Raw genomic sequence first — 17617 nt, forward strand, 5'->3', positions numbered from 1 at the left:
TCTACCATTCAAAAGTTTGGGGTCAATATTTAAATAATTAATTAATTAATACTTATCAGTTACAATGCATTCATTTGATCAAAATTGATAGTAAAAAAAAAAAAACGGTTTCAAATAAATGCTGTTCTTTTGAATTTTCATCAAAGAATCCTGAAAAAATGTATCACACTTTCCACAAAAATATTAAGCATCATAATTGTTTTCAACATTGATAATAAGAAATGTTTCTTGAACACCAAATCAGCATATTAGAATGATTTCTGAAGGATCATGTGACTGAAGACTGAAGTAATGATGCTGGTAATTCAGCTTTGACAAAAGGATAAATAAAATTGTAAAATTCATTAAAACACTATTTTAATTTGTAATGATTTATCACAATATATTGCTGTTTTTACTATAAATATAATTTTTTTATGCAAATAATGTTATTAAACCGTTTTTTCCCTAGTTTCCCTAGTATGTTTATTCCTGCCAAAAACGGATTGTGTAACATGCGAAGTAAAATGAGGTTTGGACCTCATTCAGCTGCAGTTTAAGTTTAAGAATCTCAATTAGACACTTTAATTTTCATTCATTTCACCAATTATTCACTCTTTCTTTAGAGTTAAAACCCAAACAACACATACCTGAAGACTCTTTGTTTTCCCACCCTTCTTCATTCCCCTTTTTTCTATTCAGCTGTCTGTACCTTACATTTGCCTTGCTCTGCAAAGCTCTGCGTCACCATTGTTAGCCTCCAGCAAACAGGAAAAAGAGAAGGCACGGGAGAAAGAAAGATGAGATTAATTGTAAATTGAGAATCGGCTTACCTTTGATTATCCCTCCCCTCCCTTTCTCTTGCTTTCTCTCTCTCTCGCTCACGCCAATAAAGGGGACAACCCTGATAAAGTCAGTAGCTGGGTAAGCAGCAGACGTTGAGACAATAGTCAACACTGGTCAACAGGCTGAATTCTTTCGGCCATCAGCTCGGCTCTGATAGCAGCTCTGATAAGCCCAATCTGGGGGAGGGCGAGACAGAAGCCTAATTTGTAGGCTTTGCTTTATACTGTTGTATTCTCAGATTCTTAAGAGAAAGAGAAAGTAACTTTTCTTTCATTCATTCGGTGGATTACCGTGATAATGTCAGCCAGTTTACTTTCACTTCTTCCTTCCGTTTCTCTCTCTCTCCCCCTCCCTCCCTCTATCTCCCGATCAGGGATTGAGTTTGGCTGTTTGATTATCTGCCTGTTCTCCTCAACCGGACAAATCAGTGCAATTATACTCACTGCCGAGAGAGAGAGAGTGACGGAAAAGGGGAAAAGTGAGAGAGAAAGTGAGGGAGATGGAAGGAGAGAGTGGGAGATATATGCGATAAGACTGAGGCAGGATTAGTTTAGTGTTTCTTGGTATCGTGCTCTCTTATCATGGAGAACCATCCTTGACATTAGCTGTCACCGCCTGCCGCATCCTACTGATCCCAGCTTGTCTTATCCCAAATCTAATTCCTGCATGCATCCTACACCCTAACTGTTTCTCCTTCCCATCACCCTACAACCCTCTTCCTTTTTACCCTTTACCCTATCGTTCTCCTTTTCCCTTCATCATATACTTTGGTGTTCCGTCCCACCCTAAACCCTGTAGTTTACCCTTTCACCCTTCATTCATTTTCACCCCTCAACATGCACCCTGTCTGTCCCTTTCACTTTTATGCTACCGATTTCTCCCTAGTTTACTTTACTTTACTACTTTACATTTTCATCATACCTCACATTTTCCCCTACAATATTCTCTCCAAACCCAGCCCTTCCACCTTACCCAAAGTAGTCCAAATTAACACCCGCCATGCTCCAAATACAAGTAGAAATTGGCTTTGATAGATAAATCAATAAAATACTTTGTTAAAAACTGTTAAAAAGTTATATATTTAATTAATTAATTAAATAACAAAACATATTAATGAATTATTTATAAAACGATTGTCTGACCCTATCTATCTATCTTATTTGGGTGACAGGTTTTAATTTGTAACCTTGCCTATGTTCTATCATTTGTTCTATCTATCGATCTATCGATCGATCGTTTTATTTTTTATAAAACGATTACCTGACTTGATTACCTGAATTTTATTTGTTTATTTTTTGTGTTTTTTTATACGGAGCCCCTAAAGGGACGTGGTGGTGGGGAAAAAATTAGGATGGGATCTTTTTTTTTTTATAAATATTTTGCGTTCCCTCACAAAGTTATTTGCGTTCCCTCGCAAAGATATTTGCGTTCCCACGCAAAACCTGTTGGGAGCTCGGACAGAAACTCCCTGTCCAGAGAATAATGTTAAAAATCAAACTACTCTTGCATCTCAATGATCGCAATACATTTACAGGAACTAGTTTCTCAGCAGCGGCGGAATTTTACTTTGCTCCGGTTAGTAGTACTGCGCCGAAAAGTAAACAGTAACACAGAACAGAAGCGCACTACAGTCGGGACTACCTGTACTACCTCTCTCTACCTCTCTCTCACACTACCTCTCTCGGTTGCCTAGGTAACTTAATATCACTCCGCCGCTGCTGTAGACTGCGCTAATAAATACAGGGAACAAAGTATAACTATTGCAATGCGATGAAAGGGTAGTTTGATTTCTAACATTATTCTCTCAACAGACATTTACATCGATAGTCTGACGTTATAATTTATTTGCTTTTGGTGGAGTGGGTAAAACTGTTTTTAGTGGCAGGCTAGCAGTTACCGTTGACTCGCGTTAGCCTAGCACAGGCGAACTATGCAACTGGAACGACTGGATGAAAATTTTTGAAAACTGTCTCCACTGATAAATAACACTAAGGCTAACTTGGAAATGAGGCCCGATGTCCAAAATTCTGAACCACCCCTTTAATGGAGCGTTTCATAGTGTTTGAACTTGGACTCAAATATAAAGAAATGCGGTCAGTGCTTAACTCAAGGAGTTCAGTGAAGTTGGGTTGTAGCTCGTTGTCTAGGTTACTGTGATTTGTAAATAGGTGTCGTTTGTGTTTTAACAACGTTTAGCTCAAGAATATTGATCCGGGAAGTTCGAATAGCCTATGTGAATATATTGCCAACTTCACTGATCTCCTTGAGTTAAGCACTGACCGCATTTCTTTATATTTGAGTCACTATAAACATAACACTGTGAAGCGCTCCATTAACGTACAGAGCTCTGAAACACTGCCAGCGGGACATTAAACAGGAAGTGTCTGTCCGAGCTCCCAACAGGTTTTGCGTGGGAACGCAAAACTTTTGCGTGGGAACGCAAATATCTTTGCGAGGGAACGCAAAATTTTTGCGAGGGAACGCAAAGTTTCTCGGGGGAACGCAAAAGTTTTGCGAGGGAACGAAAAGTTTTGCGAGGGAACGCAAAAGTTTTGCGAGGGAACGCAAAGTTTCTCGGGGGAACGCAAAAGTTTTGCGAGGGAACGAAAAGTTTTGCGAGGGAACGCAAAGTTTCTCGGGGGAACGCAAAAGTTTTGCGAGGGAACGAAAAGTTTTGCGAGGGAACGCAAAAGATTTGGAAAAAAAAATTCTCCCATCCTAAAAGTTTTTCCACCACCACGTCCCTTTAGGGGCTCCGTATTTTTAAGAGTTATAGTCTGAACCAGAATTTTTTTTTTTTTTTTTTTTTTTTTTACTATTTGCCCTTCAGATACAATGTTGTTGTTTTAGTGTGTTACGAAGAAATTACTTTTCTAGTCCACCAGTCCTTGTTTTATTTACCCTGTTTCATTTGATACTGTCCTTTATTTTCCGTGCTTTACTTGTTTTAAACATGATCTCTTTTTGTGTCTGCAGGCATATGATGTTTTTGCCAGTCTGGGAATCTCTCGGCTCCTAGAGCCGTCTGACATGGTTCTGCTGGCGATCCCGGATAAGCTGACAGTGATGACGTACCTGTATCAGATCCGGGCACATTTCAGTGGTGAGGAACTCAACATTGTGCAGATCGAAGCCAACAGCAGTCGTAGCACATACAAAGTTGGAGATTTCGAAACAGACACAAATAGTTCTATTGACCAAGACAAGTTCTATGCCGAACTCAACGACATGAACCGTGAGCCCACTGATCAGGATGTCACAGAAAGTAATAGTGAGCATGGTGAGAAAGAAGAGGAAGTGAAGTCAGTCGTGACAGGCGGGGGATCTGGTTCTCTGTCCGTCTCACCTGGGGAAGTTTTAAAAGAAGTAACTCCATCTTTACGGTTGTCTAAAGCAGGCCGTGACTCTCCAGCAGCTCCGACAATCACAGAACTTCACCCACGACCCGCCCAGAGCACCAGAACCAGCCTGGAGACCTCCACCAGCCAACCTCCTGCTGCAGAACAGAAAAAGCTCCTCAAAGCAGATACACTGGACATGGGTGACCTGTCTCACAGGCTGGAGAGAGGGCAGTCGGGTGGGTTGACCACCACCGAGACCAGAGTCTCCAGGGAGCTGCACGAGGCCCCACGACCTGCCGAAAAACAAACTGAATCTGGGTTGCCCACATGGCAGACCGGGTCTTCTCTAGCAAACACACACAAACTGGGCTTCACGTACAACAGAGACACTGATCTTATCAAGAAGAAGAGAGAGAGTTTGCGCCACTCGGAATCTGACAGCACGTCAGACAGCAGTGCCCAGACCAACCACACACACACACCCGCTAAACATACACAGGTAAATGTCAACACACACACGCATGCTTAGATATGCACATATATCTGAATACAAAATGACAACATCTGTCTGTCTGACTGTAGTTCTGTCATTCTGTCTATAATTTTTTGTTGTTCTATCTATGTGTGTCTCTCTCTTTAAAGTCTATAAACCTTATGTCTGTCTGTTCTGTCTGTCTGTTTTCTCTATCATTCTATCTGTCTTTTTATTCATCTTTCTGTCATTGGCTCTATCATTCTGTCTGTCATTCTATATAATTCTGTATTTTTTGTGTCTGTCTGTCGTTCGTTCTATCATCCGACTATTCTTTTTATCTGTTGTTCTGTCTGTCACTGTCGTTCTATATTTAATTCTCTCTAAGGTCTATAAACTTGTCTGTTTGTTGTTTGTTCTGTTGGTCATTATTGTCTTGTCTATCTGTTTGGCTTGTCTGTCTATCTATCTATCTATCTATCTATCTATCTATCTATCTATCTATCTGTTTGTCTCTGTCTATCTTTTTCTGAGTTTTTAACAAAACTTAAAACATTTCTGGTAAAAAAAACATCATAAAGTGTCATGAATTTATATGAATTTCTGTTCATTCTTTACTTCCATTCAAATTGTAATTCTGCATCACGTTTGCTACCTCAGTTTAAATTATATTCAAATTCAGAAGTTGAATTAGAATTTAAAAGTAATTCTAAATTCAATTTCACACAACCCTGGTTCCCAATATTCCGGATAACCTAGAAATACCAGGGAATTTCAAGGATGATTTCCAGGCCTAGAAAAGTCATGAAAAAATTATTTTAATTAAGTCCTAAAAGCTCATGGAAATTTTTAACATTAATATTTAATTGATAAGAAATGACACTTTGTTAGAGTGATGTAAAATTTATTTTTAAAATGCTTTATCCAATCATCACAAACGACTGAAAAAGTCATAGAACTATTTTGGAAATTCATTGGTCTAAAAGTGTGGGATACATATTGAGCACTGGAAATGACCACACATGACAAACGGTCTAACACAAGCAAGTCAACAACATCAAGCACACATACACATACACACTTTCAGGTAACAAACACAGGTAGATACACATGCAAGTTAAATGAATAAAGCCCTGAACACTCCCAACAGAGAAGCAGTTACAACTTAAATGGAAAAAGCTGGCATATAAAATCAAAGCACATAAAACTGTTTGAAGCTTTATACATGTTTGATATTTTTGCCATTTTGTGAGACGCCTGATCGGCACAGACAGCAGCCGCGTGTCACTCGGAGTGGCATGTCATTATGTACAGGCCGTCCCGCCTGCAGCTCTAATACTGACACGGGTTATAGCGTGTTCCGCATGAGAGCCTCTCCTCATCTATACAGCATGCACACACACACTTGCAGGTGTTGCAGCACAGCCAACTTTTATCACACACTCTCCATATATCACTGTCATTTCTTCCACTGAATAACTTTCCAGCTTAGATTTGTCCTGATTTTATTTTGACATGTCATCAAGGCCTCTGCTGTGACATGAGAGGTGCGCTACCATGGTGACATTTACTTGCCACAGCCTTAAGTTTGTTGGCACTTCATTTGGCTTCTTTACTGAATGTGTTGCACAGTGTAGTTGCCCTCTCACCCACAATGTTAAGTGATCAGGGCAAACGTCACTCTTTCTCCTCTCAGCTGTCAGAATCACAGCCATACCAATCTGATGATAACTTGTAGCGTTTAGAAGAGATGCTAATCTGACTCAGATATAGGGGAATGAGGCATCTACTGATTTGTCTACTTACTTTTTTTTTCTTTTCTTTTTTCAGGAAGTTGTAACTGCCCCAGTGTCTAACAACAAGGAAGAGAAGGTAAAACAGATCATGGTTATACAAATACAAAAGGAAACTTTGTTGCACTCAAAATTGAATGAAAACCTCTTGCTCTCAATTGCAGAAGGTCCTGTCTCGTCAAGAGGAGCTGAAGGAGAGGGCCAGGCTGCTATTGGAACAGGCCCGTAGAGATGCCGCCATGAAGGCTGGAAACAAAAGCACCACTAACGCACAGTCGCCTACACACACTCCACAGATTATTGATGTGAGTTCACACACATACACACCTGTACTTGGATATTGACATTTAGGAGAGACTTCTGTTTTTTACACTGTGACTTTTGAATGTTTTTGTGAGAAGTCTCTTATGCTTACCAAGACTTAATTTATTTGATTAAAAATACAGTAATATTGTGAAAAATTATTACAATTTAAAATAGAATTTTTCTATTTTAATATATATTCAAATGTAATTAATACCTGTGACGACAAAGCTGAATTTTCAGAAGCTATTGCTCTAGTGTTCAGTGTCACATGATGCTTCAGAAATCATTTTAATTTGCTAAGTTGGTGATCAAGAAGCATTTCTTATTATTAATGTGGAAAACAGTTGTGCTGTTTAATATTTTTGTAAATCCATTATACATTTTTTTTCAGTTTTTTTTAATGAATTTTATTATAGATTTTATTTAAAATAGTAATCTTTTGTAACATTATAAATGTCTATTTAAAAAAAAAAGTTTATTAAAAAAGAAGTTTATTTAAAAAAATAAAAAAAATCATTAAGACAGACTAAGACCCAGCCATTAAAGCTATTTTTCCCCCGCATTTTAATTATTATTTTTTTCCAATTTTCTAATTGTGGTAAAAAAACTTTTTTTTCAAATAAAACGAATTTCTTGGGACAAACTATTCCATAAACCATTGCCAAGTACAAATACACACCTAGAAGGTCCTTTCTATGGCTCCTCTCAGGACCTGTCAGACAGGAAGTAATAGAGATTAATATTATTCTATAGCCAAGAGCCTGCATGCCAGAGTCTCTCATTTCACACAGGACAAGTCTTTAAGGGTTACTCAAGGGCTCCAGGTAGTGATGTAGGAAGTGACCAGTCAGAGAACATCAAACTCTACTGAGCTCAGTACTGCAGGACGGCTGACACTCGACGTCAAAAAGCTCAGGTCACATCCGAATAACATTTCAGTTCTCCTGACATCCTGTTTTAGGGGAAGCATAGTGTGAAACGCAGTGGCATAAACATACAGAACCACAGGGGAGGGGTTTTCAGGACATGATGAAATATCTGGCGTGTGGTGGATTTATTCAGACGCTTTGCTGTATGAATTTTAAAAGGAAATGAGATGCCCTTGAATGAAATGCATAAGAAAGCAAAGAACAGGAACAGGAGGGCACCTCAGTGTGATGCTGCCATATATCAAGGGTTTTTTCAAAGAACAATATTTCCTTTTCTCGCCGTCTCTTTCTCCTGCAAAAGTCCTCTGCGGTCTGATGAAGGGGAGATGGTCCTCATCCCGTAAATTAACCACGAATTAGCGTCTGTGTGTGTGTTCACAATGCTTCCATCCCAAGGACGATGTGCTAATGAGGCTTCAGTGCATTAGCGTGCCAGAATATTGAATTGTTTCACTTTTTAATAGAAAACATTGATCAAAAGGGAGCGTTGCTTGGCACGCTGGTAATTGTTAGTGATTTAGATTAGATTAGTTGATGTCTTGTTTTGATTAGTAGGCCCTGTTATCTTATCACTGGCCTCTGCATGAAGCTCCTCCGCTAAGAAGAGACTTTACGCTTTAGCATGCAGAGGGAATATTTTAATTAAATTAAGACTTGTTTCATTCTTTCAAAGTGTAGATAGAGATGGAGGGGTGAAAGTGAGGATGTATGAGAGCGAGAGAGTGAGTGAAGTCATTGGGGTGTAGTGAGCAGTTTAGTATGGGCTGAAATACTGTGTGCTTCTGTTTATTGTTAACTGTTAAACGTTCTTGACATTCAGATAAAAAATAGCAGGGAAGATTTGATTAGTTTTCGAGGAGGAGAAAGAGAAATTTTTTTGAAAAATGTGCCTACAAGAGAAAAGAAAATGGACCACAAAATTACACCACTGTTCAAAAGTTTGGGGTCATTTTGTTGTTGAAAGAAATTGATCATTTTAGGATCCATTCAGTTGATCAAAAGTTATAGTAAATACATAATTACAAAACACAAAGGTGTTTTGAACTTTGTATTCATCAAAGAATCCTGAAAATATGTGAATATAAATTGATAATAGTAATAAGAAATGTTTCTTGAGCACCTGATCAGCATATTACAATGATCTCTGAAGGATCATGTGACTGAAGATTGGAGTAATGATGCTGAAAATTCAGCTTTGCCATCAAAGGAATAAATTACATTTCGAAATATAAAAACAGAGAAAATAGTTATTTTCATTTGTAATAACATTTCAAAATATGACTGTATATTTGATCAAATAAATGCAGCCTTGGTGAGCATAAGCTACTTCTTTCAAAAACAAAGTTTTCCTGGGATGTGATGTATATGACATAAGGCTATTGGCTCCTTTTTTTAAAGCGAGTAGCCCTTCATTATTTATTAGAGGGGGGGAAAAGGTTTGTCAAACCATTTCAAGGGGTCTTTTAAATAAAGCACTGCTTCTCCATGGTTGCAGTATTGTTAGCATACATACTTGATAGTGTGTGAAGATGGCCAGCGAGCCAGTCATTGTCCACAGTCAGTGGTGTGTATCAATGGGCCATCAGTTAGCCCACCCCTCTCATCAGAACTGCTCTGTGTGTGTGTGTGCTTCTCTTGTTCTTTTACATGCCATGTTAATTGTGCTCCATTGTGCTGCGATGGCTCTCTTGCTTTGATCTTTGTCACCACTGTCTGTCTCCCTCACACACTCTCTCTTTCTCCTTCTCTCGTTCGCTCTCTGTCTCCCTGCTCTCCTACTCATTGCTAACTCTGTGTAAATGTGTGTGTTTAGGCCTTTGATAGGCTAACGGTATAAATTGTTTAGTAGTGGTCATTGTACTATGGGTAGGTGGCCTTCACAATCCATTAGGACCAAACCTCTGCGTCGCTCTCATGTTCTTCACCCCCTGGTGAGAGCAAATCGCTAATTAATGAACAGTTAGAAAAAACACAGCGGCACAACGTCTCCTTCATGGTAGTATACACATACATGCACTCTTTAAGGAATGTTTCAGGCTTAATTTAAGTGCTATTAACATTTCTGGCATAGTGATAATTACTACAGCAAGATCTTTTAATTCCAGTAATTCCAAAAGATTTAAAGGACACTGAAGCACCAGTGTTATTTTAATATTATTTATATATTTTAGTATTTATTAATATTTTAAATTAGTTTTATTTTTATGTTTTCAAGTTTTAGTAATTTTATGTGATTTTTAAAAAACTTTTTTATATATTTATAAAAATATATTTATATTTTAGTTTTAGTAATTTTAGTACTTCTTCAATTTAAACACATTTTATTTTAGCTAGGTGCCAAGGCAGAATTTCTTATTTTTGTTTGAGTTTATCTAATATTTTTTTAGTTTAGTTTATTTCAGCTCGAACAGTCCTTTCCAGGTTACCAGAGTCATGTCGTAATGACAACAAAAATGAAAGACCTCCTGTAATTTCAAAATTTGAAGTGTTTCTGTCACACTAGTTTCGTGCTAACAAGTTTTGTTGCTAAAATTTTAAAACACTATTTAAATTTTTACTGCCTTGTCTTGTGTTACACTGTGCAATTTTAAAATGGATGGATGATTCAAAATGACATTTTGTAGTAATTAACATTATGCCACAATTGCTGTTGATAGATCATTCCTTTAACTCTCCCCCACTTTTTTCATTCTTTCATAGGCAAGACCTTTAAAAAAAGTAAAGAGAATCTTCTCTCTGTTTCCTCTTCCTTCTTTTCTGTCCTCGTCGATGAAGAGAAAGCCAGGGAGAAGGAGCGATAGTATGGGGAAATGATTTTTATTTATGTAGTCCTTTAAATCATAAAAAAGGGAGGGAGGGAGGCAGAAAAAGGGGACAGTGCATTTCCTCAGATTTTCTCAAGCATTAGTTGATCAGTGCAGTAATTTCACAGCGCTTTGGCCAGGGTAATTATGGAGGATACGGCGAGGGGGAGGAAAAAGAGAGGGAAAAGATTCCAGGTGAGCTTCCTCGTGTTCACTGGCTCGTTATGATTAGTTTAATTGGACTGTGTTTGATTTTTTCCGACGAGGCCCTGCTTCACCCTCCTGACTCTCTTCTCCGTCCTCAGCCCTCCCTCCCGCTCTGTGTGACAGTGCGGTGACTTTTCAGAGCCGCCCATGACCCACCCTCTCAGAGAGAAACGGAGCAAACCTTTGAACTTGTGGCGGCCTCCCTGTGCGCTTGTGCGTGTGTGTTTTGAGGCAAACCGCTGCCTCTATCATGTTCAGTTTTCTGCCTTGTTTAACTGCGACGTCAGTCGTAAAATCAACACGTAATCAAATATATTGCTTTTTCTATGTAAATCTGTTTTCCATGCTAACGCACCACCACGTACAGCAGTATCTCTCTCTCTCTCTCTCTCTCTCTCTCTCTCTCTCTCTCTCTCTCTCTCTCTCTCTCTCTCTCTCTCTCTCTCTCTCTCTCTCTCTCTGTAGTCCACAGTCGTTAGCGTCTGCCCACCTCTTGATGCGTGAGAGTCAGTGGGAAGGCCCGGGGAAGACCAATTGTCCCAGCAAGCACCAGAGACTCAGAGTTAATTGGGCCAATTAGGCCACAGTCGTCCTCCTGTTCTCTGTTCTTTGGGTCTGACGCCCTCAAACGATTCCCTCATACTTTCAAAGGAACCGTGACTGTGCTTTCCATATGCATTTTAACATGCTGACGTGACTACACAGGCTCTCTCGCGCTGCATTCCGATTGTCTTTTTAGTTCGGAAACCTTTCTTTTTCTGGTGGATTCCCGTCTAATGAAACAGAATGGATAGAAGGTAGTTGAAGGGCTGTGAGTGTGGAGATCAAAGCGGTTGGTTGGAACAGAGAAACTGTTAGAGAGAGAGAGAGGGAGAGAGAGACGCCCCTCCAATCTCTTCATGAGTTGTGATCAAGCCACTGCTCTCTCCGGCATTACGCACACACAGTTATTTCTCAGTGGGGCTCTTTTTTTTTTCGTCTCTCTTTTTCTCTCTCTCTCTTTCCACCACAACAACCACTCTTTTCTTTTCTTTCACTACATCATTCCTTTCTCTCTTACCTACCGCCCTTCAGTTTTTAACCTCATTCATATGTTGGTCTCCTATGAATAAAATATGAAGGATAAAAGCATAAAGTTTAAGTTCATTTTGATATGAAATTGCAATTGTTTAATCCAGTTATTTCAGTCGGACTGAAAAGTGTTTGTTTAGAGAGAGAGAGAGAGAGAGAGAGAGAGAGCTAAGAGTGTCTGTGTGAACACTTTAATTAAAGTAAGTAAGTACAAGCATTTGTACTATATTTTCCAATTACTTGATTTTCTTTCGCATTAATACATTTTGAATGGTCATGCTCCAAGTCTTGCTAAAGACTGAAAAATATCAAACTTTTTAAAGTAAATATGAAACTTAAAAATGTGCATTGTTGTCCGCAACCCATTTTACTTTTGTAATTTGATTTCTGAGCAGAAGTGGATATTCATTGATTCAGAATAAAAAATGGGCATTACATACCAGAAATTTTAAATTAAACAATACCGTGCACAGCCTACACCATCATTCATGGTCAGTATGTTTTGTTTTTTTTTGAAAGAAAAAAATACATTTATTTATGAGGGATGCATTCAATTCTATTTCAACTAAATGCTAAATCACAAAATATATTAATCAGCACCTGTTTGCAACATTGATAATAATAAGAAATGTTTCTTGAGCACAAAATCAGCATATTAGAATGATTTCTGAAGGGTCATGTGACACTGAAGACTGGAGTAATGACTGCTGAAAATTCAGCTTTGACATCACAGGAATAAAGTACATTTTAAAATGTATTAACTGAAAAAATGTTGGCAAATTTTATATCAAATAATTACAACCTTGGTGAACGGTAGTATAAATGATAAAAGTGGAAAATTAAGAGGAAGAGTGAATTATTAAATTGATAACAGGTTACAAGAAAGATAAAGTTTTTAGAATAACTAACTGTATTTTTCTATGTACATTTCTGAAATGCACTTTCTGTAAAGCTGCTTTGAAACAATATGTATTGTGAAAAGTGCTATACAAATAAATTTAAATTGAATTGAAATTGAATAACAAAAAAAAAGGAAAGTCAGAGAAAGAGCAATTTATTACCTTTTTTTATGGCTTTTTATGTGAGCAGTCTGTGCACCAATGAATAAATTCACGGTAACACCAGAAACGTGCAGTAGAAAAGTAAATGGGGTTAATTTGGATTTCACGTTTACTTTAATGCATGTTCCTGTTGTTATTGGGAATGATTCATTTGTGCTTTTTAACAAAGTAATAAATTGCTCATCCTGTCACCAAGCCCTGTTATTTTTCAACCCTCTCCCCTCATCTCTAAATCTAGTCGATTCCCAATTGACCCAATCTTGTTTTTTTTTTCTCAATGAAACACGTCACATTACGGAAGAAACCTGACTTTAATGTTGACTGAAGCAGGTGTGTGTTGTTTGTGAGAACAGCTTGTGGTGAATGGCTCTTTCTGCCAGGTAATTATGTTGTCGTGTAAAGGGCAAAGTTTTCTTCCCATTTGCACACAAGCCGCCTGCTCAACCTGTTCATCTACTACTGTTTCACCCGCATCTGGGGTTAGTCTTTCCAACTGCACACATTCAGTGTGTGTGTGAGCAGTATTGACACACAGCTCATCCTCCATCTATATATCCCTATTGCCACTGGCTCTCTGCAGTCATACATTGAAATCCTGTTTTGTTTGGCAGTAATCCCTCGCTTGACATTGTTATTTTCATTCATGCCCTCATGAGGTGTACGTATGCATGTATGTTAAATGTCAGATGTCTTTCTGAGGGACAAACCTGGCCAATAGCCTTTATCCTTCCACCCTCTACTTCTCCTCTGAAATGGGTTGGTAACTGTTTGACAGGTTTTCTTTTTTTTTTTTGAGCCGGGTGCTAAGGGCAGGCTGTGTAGCCTGCAAGACATCTATCTCTATCTCTCTATTTATCTCTTCGCCCTTGCACCGCACCAGTATCATCTACACACATGCAGAAGCATAATTATGCCATGTACAACAGCCTTTGATAGCATGTACAGTTTTCTTCTTAATTCTTTATCAAATGCATTGATCGTGGTGTATGTGCATTGATCCAGGAGCCACATCTGCAGCCCAGCGATAAGGCCACGGTGGCATCTCTCTCGCGTGCACGCTCTCTCCTGCTCTCTCTCGCTCTGGTTTGGCTGGGGGCTAAAGCAGGCTGCTGTAGGATTAGCTGATGCTCAACTACTTGCATTTTAAGTTGACACCTCAACACCAAGCAGAGGCCACATTACAGAAGAAAAGCAGTCCGCCGTTCGTCCGCCCAACGCTTCCCATCCCATCCCGTACACTCTCACTCTCTCTTTCTCCCTCTCTTTCTCGACTACATATAATTGGATTTGTGAACGGGAGCAGCCGAATGCTTCCTTTAGAATGGCCGGGGACACAAGGTGAAGTTTTCTCATTACAGACCACGAAGCCAGGGGACAGATCATAGACGATCTGTATTTTCCATTTAAAGAGGACAGAAATGGGAGAGAAGGAAGAATAAAAGAGAGGAGGGCTTGATAGACAGTGCAGAGAGAGGGAGGTGAAGAGGACAAGGAAGAGTCTTTATTTCACAGGTCACTTTCTAAAGGACGGAGAGAGAGGGGGGCCCGAGACGTGGCAATGTTTTCATTTTCTCGAATGCGTCTCAAACATTGCATTCATATTTGATTGCTTTCGTGAAAGCACTGAAATTTTGGGTTCGTTTTTTACTATGCAGAGTTTAAGATTATTTGCGTACCGTCTGTATGAGTTCATAGGAAAGTAGGGTGGAAAATCAAGAGCCGGTTCTTAAAATAAGATTGATTGCCATGAGGACTTCATCAGTTATAATTATGTCGGCAGTCGACTTCATTGCACACGATTCATTGCAGTTTAAAAAGTCTGTAAATGCACTTTTAAACATATGAGTATTCATATTACATAAAAACGTATAGAATTTTTTGAAATATAGAAATAATTAATTGTTGTATATATAAATAAATAAATTAAAAATGCATAAGAGAATCTTTTTTTTTTTTTTTTTTTAATGGCTGAAAAAAATATATACTATTTTGTTTAAATTAAAAATAAAACACTAAAAATTTAAATCAGTCATTTTAAATGCTACAAGAGCATTTGAGCATCACAACATTCTAATGTACTGTATGCAAATTGAGATTTGCTAAAAATTACATTTAACAGTGTTGTTGAATCTCTTTTTAAATTAGATGCACCAATGTATCGGCCAATAATCTGTATTGGCCGATAAAAGCAATTATTTTCACTATTGGCCATCAGATGATTGTTTAAAAACAGCCGATGTTCTGGGCTGATTATATCCTGTCAATCAAAAGGAGGGAGAAAATACGTCAGATTGCAACTCATACTGTGTGTGAAGAAAATGTCTTGTGTTGATCGCATTAAGAGTTAAAATAAAAAACAGCAATCTTAAAGCACGCTCCATCTTGACCCTATGAATCACCCGTAGTTCAAGCCAGGGTTGCCATGTCCTCAGTTTTTCCCTACACAAAACATTATTTGTAGTGCACCCCATTCAATAATCATAAAGAGCTTTGTGTTTTATTACTTCTGATAAGAAACAAAGTCTCGGCCTTCAATTTATGTCCATTTTATCACGAAATTTAAATGTGACGTGACAGATCGCTGTATCGCTTCAGTTTCAAGTGGCACCATGAAGCACGAGTCTTTTCTTCCAATTTAATACAAGTTATCACATGGAAAAACATGCATGAACATCAAATGGGATGTTGAAAGATACAGTATAACTCTCGTAATCACTCAATCAGTGTTTCAACCGTGGAAAGACGTCAATAAAACAGCTTGTAAACAATGTCACTTAATGTTGCATTTACCTCAGGAAAGTTATTTGATGTTTGTTAGTTAGTTAGTTATATAATTAACACTAAATTAGCCCCTCTCTACTGTTTTTTTTATACATGTATGTTTGAAAAAAAATTATGAAAACTACATTGTGTATTATTATATCTGAAAATAAAAAGATATTAAAAAAAAAAGTATAGTTTGGGCTTAGTTGTTAGTTTTAACCTCTAATATTATAGTAATGTACCAAATGAGAGGGTTCCCTGTATAGCTTACTGCAGCATTAGCTGGGAAAGATTTATTTTCCCTAAGGAAAATCAAATCAAACTATCGGCATCATTCTGAATATCAGTATCGATGGAGGTATTTAGTATCGGTGTATCTCTAGTTTTTAAAAATTAACTTTAAGTGAGCATTAAATAACGGCAACGGAAATCTAAATGTAAAAATGGGGGAAATGAGCATGCACAATTAAAAATACAATACAGAAAAAGATATCGGCCAACAATAATATAAATATGGTCCTGTGCATCCCTAGTAATATTTTTTTTCCTACTAAGAATTTCTTCATCTAAGAATTTCTTCATCTAAAATGATATATTTAGACCAAACATGTTTTCCCATCATTTTCCAAATAACAAAAATAACCATCCAAGGAATCATTCATGCAATCAGAACCATAATTGATAAATTACTAATGATTCCCGTCTGTACACACACATTTGTTGTTGAACGGGATAAAGATCCAAAACCTCTCTTCTTCTGCACTGCTTGCTTGCGCGCTGTGTGTGTGTGTGTGTGTGTGTGTGCATGTGCGCAGCCCTCCCCTTCTCTGCACACTCAGTGTGTCATGACAAATATATCTGTTTGTGCTTCACTGGCTGGCACCGTCTCTGGCTGGCTGGCACGGCTATGTTAGCGCCAGGGCCCTGAGCCTGTGTGTGTGCCCAGCCGAGCGACTCCTTCCATGGCTCGCTGCACCCCCGCAGCCCCCACCCACCCTCCAGCCCCCTCCAAAAGAGCAGCCAGGCTGGGGCAGCCACCGGGACCCCATACCCACTGTGAGTGCTTCTGTCTGGGCCTCAGCTCTACTGCCCACCCCCTCTCTCCCTGGATCTCCTGTCCAGAACGAGGGTGACAGCCCTCCATTATCTGCTTTTGCAACTCTCTCCCTCCCGTTTTACTTCCCAAAGGATGGAGTGAGGTCTTCCCACACACCATGCTTTCTTCTACACCTTTAACTATGACTTTGTCATCGTTTCTGCCACCCCTGTGTTCTTCTTTCATTTTCGTCACTCGTTCTTGTGGATCCCCTCATTATGCTTGGAGATCTGCAGCTGGGAGGTTGGATGGGCCACTGATCTCTCTCCCCTCTCTTCCTCTTCCTTTTACTCCCTCTTTCTCTTCCTCTCACTCCAAGCATAGCTCAGTTGGAGAGTCCAGACTGAACGGTCAAGCTTCAGTGTAGCTGAAGAAGAGCCACTTGAAGTCCATTTGAAGAGAGAGTCATTAAAGAAATCTCTTCATAAGAGGACAGACAGTTTCACACCTCATTGCTGCTGTAGAAATGGATCGTTCCACAGTGGTTATTCTGCACATCGTGCAAAGCTGATTCATTTGGGGTGTTCATTTGTATCTCTCAATGATTGTTTTGACCTCATACCTTTACTTTCCCTTTCAATCTCTCATCATTTCAATTTTAAGTGCTTTATTGGCATGATTTTTTAAAAGTATTAATACATATCACATTAAACAATGGTGGGAAAAATGACAACATTACAATAAGGTTAAATTCTTTAGCAATAGTTAATTTTTTGTAATATTTTTTAAATAAATTATTTTCATAGTGATTATTTGTACAGCATTTATTCATCTATCTTAATATTAATTTATACAACATTTAAATCTTACAAAATATATTAGTATATGTTATTGCATTAATTAATATTAATGTCTAGAATCTTATTGTAAAGTTTTTCCAAAAAAAGTCTTTCTTTTTCAACTTTTTCAACTCCAATGCAATTAAATCATACAAAAGTATAAAATATTG

The 17617-nt window shown here is 38.4% G+C and overlaps 1 protein-coding gene across 1 annotated transcript in view; it reads left to right on the forward strand.

Annotated features, from left to right (window-relative positions):
• Nucleotides 1–17617, forward strand: part of ehbp1 (EH domain binding protein 1) — a 165730-nt gene that overhangs the window by 102181 nt on the left and 45932 nt on the right. The window contains exons 14-16 of the mRNA XM_056264310.1: nt 3802–4665; nt 6469–6510; nt 6596–6736. Coding sequence (XP_056120285.1) covers nt 3802–4665; nt 6469–6510; nt 6596–6736 — 1047 coding nt within the window. The remainder of the gene's footprint in view (nt 1–3801; nt 4666–6468; nt 6511–6595; nt 6737–17617) is intronic.

The sequence above is a fragment of the Rhinichthys klamathensis genome, unplaced genomic scaffold, assembly GCF_029890125.1.
Source record: "Rhinichthys klamathensis goyatoka isolate OS25496 unplaced genomic scaffold, OSU_Roscu_1.1 h1tg000220l_1, whole genome shotgun sequence".
Taxonomy (NCBI): Eukaryota; Metazoa; Chordata; class Actinopteri; order Cypriniformes; family Leuciscidae; genus Rhinichthys; species Rhinichthys klamathensis.